At 37.9% G+C, this 4,800-nt stretch overlaps 1 protein-coding gene and 1 non-coding gene across 2 annotated transcripts; one reads left to right on the forward strand and one right to left on the reverse strand.

The window, feature by feature from the left end:
* Positions 1-786: 786 nt before the first annotated feature.
* On the reverse strand, positions 787-1,842 carry LOC142168303 (uncharacterized). The gene is made up of 2 exons (XM_075228966.1): positions 1,197-1,842; positions 787-1,055 (listed from the first exon to the last, which is right to left on the reverse strand). The coding sequence occupies exons 1-2, from the start codon at positions 1,840-1,842 to the stop codon at positions 787-789; spliced, it is 915 nt and encodes a 304-aa protein (XP_075085067.1).
* Positions 1,843-2,827: 985 nt separating this feature from the next.
* On the forward strand, positions 2,828-2,934 carry LOC142168557 (small nucleolar RNA R71). The gene has a single exon (XR_012698410.1). It is a non-coding gene; the product is annotated as a small nucleolar RNA R71 (small nucleolar RNA).
* Positions 2,935-4,800: the final 1,866 nt, after the last annotated feature.

Genomic DNA, 4,800 nt, shown 5'->3' on the forward strand with positions numbered 1-4,800 from the left:
TATGCGGGTCTTCAATCACATATGCGTGAACCTAGTGGATTTTGCCTTCTCCGCAGATGCGGACATTGTGGTTCAAGTGCGACTCCACAGATGCGGATAAAGCATCACAGGTGCGAGTCCATGTATAATTCCCTTGCTCCGCAGATGCTGACAAAATTGTCGCACCAGTGACTCCGCAGGTGCGGAGTTTCTTTTGCCGCAGATGCAGTCCCAGTGAAGTTTAACTTCGCAGATGCGGCCCTTAAGCTCGCAGATGCGAGATCGCATATGCGGGCAGTGTTCTGCAAATGCGAAATTACTGAAGGATTTTGCACTTTTGTACTCTTTTTTGCTCAATTCCGCTTCACTTGAATTCAAGTCTCTTCGTGGCATCATTTACCTGAAAATCTAGCAATATACACCATAAAAAACCTCACATTGTAATTAAAGGACGCAAAATCTAAAGAAAAGAGACTAGAATAAGTGGTAAAATCACCACTCATAAGTCACTAATGATGACTTATGGTGTACCAAATCTGATAAAAATATTTTTTTTTGAGAAAATTGCACACAGTTTGAGCATCATTTTTCCTTGTGGGGATGGCTTCAACCCATCTTGACACATAATCAACAGCCACTAGGATATATTCAAAAGAATGAGAAGAAGGAAAAGGACCCATGAAATCTATTCCCCCAACATCAAATATTTCACATACATGTATTGATTGCAATGGCATCTCATCTCTCTTATTGATGTTACCTGTTCTTTGACACATGCCACATTGTGCAACATATGCTCGGGCATCTTTATTGATATAAAATTTTGTTCATCTCTTCTTCAGGCACACATCTTCTAATGATATTATCTGCAGCCAAAAGCTTTACGACCTCTTTTTTTACTACTTCCTGCATTGTTGGATTCAATCTCCTTTGGGGCTGGACTATTGGCATGTAGCTATCTTCCATGAGGATTCTGTGTTTACAAACAGCTGGATTAATCCCTTTGATATCTTCTATAGTCCACCCCAAAGCTCGTTTATGTGTTTTCAACACTTCAATCAGTTTTTCTTCTTGTCCTGCAATAAGAGAAGATGAAATAATTATTGAAAATAACTCTTCCTCAAGCTAAACATATTTTAAATGAGATGGGAGAACTTTGAGTTCAATTTTTGGTTGAATTTGTTCTGTTTGCATCTCCACATCATCTTGTATGGTGCCAGATTTGGCCAAACATCTTTCCATTGAGTCTGGAATTAATTGATCATCTTTGAATTCATCTGTAAGACAATTAATCAGGCCAATCGAAAAACACGAAGATGATGTCTCATCTCCTGAAAATCTTAATATCTTTTGCATATCAAAAATGACTTTTTCTTCATCAACTCTCAAAATTAGTTGTCCTTGATGGACATCTATGATTGTTCTACCTGTGGAAAGAAATGGTCTACCCAAAATAATTGGTTCATCGGGACATTCCTTCATTTCAAGTACTATAAAATCTACATGGAAAAGAAACTTATCTACTCTTACGAGCACATTTTCAATTATTCCCTTAGGTTTCTTAGTACTTTGATCTGCAAACTGAAGAGAAACACATATGTCTTTTATTTCACCAAGATTTAATTTTCTAAAGATAGAAAATGGCATCAAGTTAATTGAAGCTCCAGAATCACAAAGTGCTTTTTCAAAATATACTCCTCCCAAAGTGCATGGAATTGTAAAACTACCTGGATTGCCAAGTTTTTGTGGTAGCTTATTTTGAAGTATAGCACTGTATTTTTCAGTAAGCATCACCACAAAAACTTCTTCCAATTTCCTTTTACTTGACAAAATTTCTTTTAGGAATTTGGCATAAGAAGGCATTTGTAGCAAAGCATCGGTGAAAGGAATATTGATGTGAATCTATTTTAAAATCTTCAAATACTTTGAAAATTGATTATCAAGATTTTCGCTTTTCAGTTTTTGTGGAAAAGGAATTGTCAGAGGGAAAGGAGTCAATTTTTCAATATTTTTTTCTTCTTTTTTCTTTACTTCTTTCTCTTCAGATAGTTCAGAGGGTATTTCAACATTCTTACAGTTGTTTACCTGTTGTTCTGACTGGTCTGTATAGGGTTCATCAAGCTCTTTACCTGACCGTAAGGTGATGGCCTTAAGGTACTCCTTTGGATTTCTCTCTGTATTGTTTGGTAAGGGACCTTGAATCTTTTCTGACACAAGAGTTGCTAGTTGGCTTAATTGAATTTCTAGATTTTTGAGACTTGAATGAACTTGTTGAGTCCTTTGCTGATATGGCCCTGCTTGTGGATAAGGTCTATAGTTTGGTTGCCCACAGTTCTGATTCTGGTATCCCGACGGACCTTGTATTTCTTGCTTCTGGAAGCTTTGAGAGTTCTCTGCACCATTCAGATTGCTCCATTGAAATCCTGGATGCTTTTGTGCCATTGGACTCCCAAAAGTGTATTGTTTATAACCGACATAATGGACTTCTTCGTCATTATGATTGTTTGCTTGACATTCATGGTTCAGATGGTTTCCTCCACACATATCACAAGCCTCAGATAGGCTTGGTTGTTGTGTATTCACCTGAAAAGATTCAAACTTTTATGCCAAAGAAACAATTTGATGCGTTAGTGTATTTAAAGCATCAACCTGATTTACCGTAGCAGCCTTCTTGATGATTACACGCTCAGATGGCCATTAGATGGAATTCTCAGAAATCTCGTTAAATAATTGCTATGCTTCCTCCGTGGTTTTTTCCATTACAGAACCTCCTGTAGTTGCATCAATCACATTTCTAGAAGAGGGTTTTAACCCATGATAAAAAATATACAATTGCATTTGTTCAGGAATGCCATGGTGTGGACATTTTCTTAACATTGCTTTTAATCTTTCCCAAGCTTGATAAACTGACTCAGTGTCAGTCTGCAAGAAATTAGAGATGTCTTCTTTTATGTCACGACCCAAAATCCAACTAGTCGTGATGGCACCTAACCCATCCCGTTAGGTAAGCCAATAACCAACTAACCAATTTCAATAATAATTATTAAAGCAATTTAAGTGAATAAAGATCCTGATCTTATACAATCCCCAAGAACTGGTGGGCTTCTAAGAATAGAGTATACAAAGTGAAAATGAAATAAATACATAGTCTGTTTGAATAATACATAAACATAGCTATTATAAATCTAAGGCTACCCTGAAAAAGAGGCAGCTACAACAGGAACGCAGGTATATTTTCAAATCTTGCAACCATCGAGCACAGCAACAACAACACCCAACATCTGCACGCAATGTGCAGAAGTGTAGTATCAGTACAATCGACCCCATGTACTAAGTAAGTAACAAACCTAGCCGTAGGTTGAAAGTAGTGACGAGCTTCCATCAAGGTCGGGTCCAAAACCAATAGTCCACAACAATCCATAACAATATAAAGCAAATAATACCAGAAGTAACTCAGGGATAAAATACTCAGTCAAATCATGATTTCAAAACAAAATAGTAGTTCTTTCTTTCAAATACATTAGTGAAAACCCAAATAATTTGCCGAAGTTGCCAATAATATGAATAGTTTGAAAATAATAAATTTCTCCAAAAATCTTTTCAATAATAAATAGGATGTCTCATTTTCTTTCCGGATAACCCGTGTAAAACAAATGCATCACTATGCCCATCTGTCAAAATGTGTGAGAAATCATGAATGATATGATGTTGTACAGTATGAGGAAAAATACATCTCTATGCATGTATGTCAGGTGTGCATGCCAATACGATGCAACTCAGTGAAAAAATCATAAACAGCCTATCGGGCAGAACATCACTCATATACAGCCCCTCGGGCAAACCTCACAGTCACTCGTGCCACTCGGGCATACCTCACCATCACTCTTGCCACTCGGGCATACCTCACAATCACTCTTGCCACTCGGGCATACCTCACAATCACTCTTGCCACTCGGGCATACCTCACAATCACTCATACCTCCCAGTCACTCAGCACTCGGCACTCGCACTCAGTAGGTACCTGCGCTCACTGGGGGTGTGTACAGACTTCGGAGGGGCTCCTTCAGCCCAAGCGCTATAATCTGCACGGACAACTCATGTGCTATAATAATAAAGTATGCTGCAGGCGGGCAGCCCCAATCCACACTCATCCTCACAATCAAGACCTCGACCTCACTCAGTCATCAATCTCTCCAGTCTCTCGAGCTCACAATGTCATGAAAAATAGCCCAAAAATGATGATATGATGTATCAATAAATAACAACAGAGACTGAGATATGATATGCAATGAAATGAATACGACAGAGTATGAATTTTCAATTTAACACAATAATTCACAGCAATATGACCTCTGTGGGTCCCAATAATACTGGCACATAGCCTCAACATGATTTTTAATACGCTTTTCAGCTCAATTTCTTTAACACATAAAATCGCATGGAAAATGCCAAGATTATTTAACTATAAAATTTTACAGAAACAATTATGTCACAATTTCTATAGTGCATGCCCACACGCCCATCACCTAGTATGTGCGTCACCTCCCAACAATTCACAAAATACATATATTCAGGGTTTATACACTCAACTCCAAGATTAGAAGAGTTACTTACCTCGAACAAGCCAAATCCAATGTCGAGCAAGCTAAGCAATGCTCCAGAAATTCCATTCTGCGCATATCAACTTCCAAACGGCTCGAATCTAGTCACAATAATTTGACTCAGTCCATACAATTTATAAGAATTAATTCCATATCAAAATGCTAATATTTTCCATAAAATCCGAAATTATACCCCAAAAATCACTTGTGAAGCCCACGT

The sequence above is a fragment of the Nicotiana tabacum genome, chromosome 13 (genome assembly GCF_000715075.1).
Source record: "Nicotiana tabacum cultivar K326 chromosome 13, ASM71507v2, whole genome shotgun sequence".
Taxonomy (NCBI): domain Eukaryota; kingdom Viridiplantae; phylum Streptophyta; class Magnoliopsida; order Solanales; family Solanaceae; genus Nicotiana; species Nicotiana tabacum.

Excerpts from the sequence above, each read along its gene's own strand:
- LOC142168303 (XM_075228966.1), bottom strand. The coding sequence starts at position 1,842 with ATGCCTTCTTATGCCAAATTCCTAAAAGAAATTTTGTCAAGTAAAAGG. Across the intron at positions 1,056-1,196 it reads AAGATGTTTGGCCAAATCTG|GACAAGAAGAAAAACTGATT; the intron begins GCACCATACAAG and ends CTCTTATTGCAG.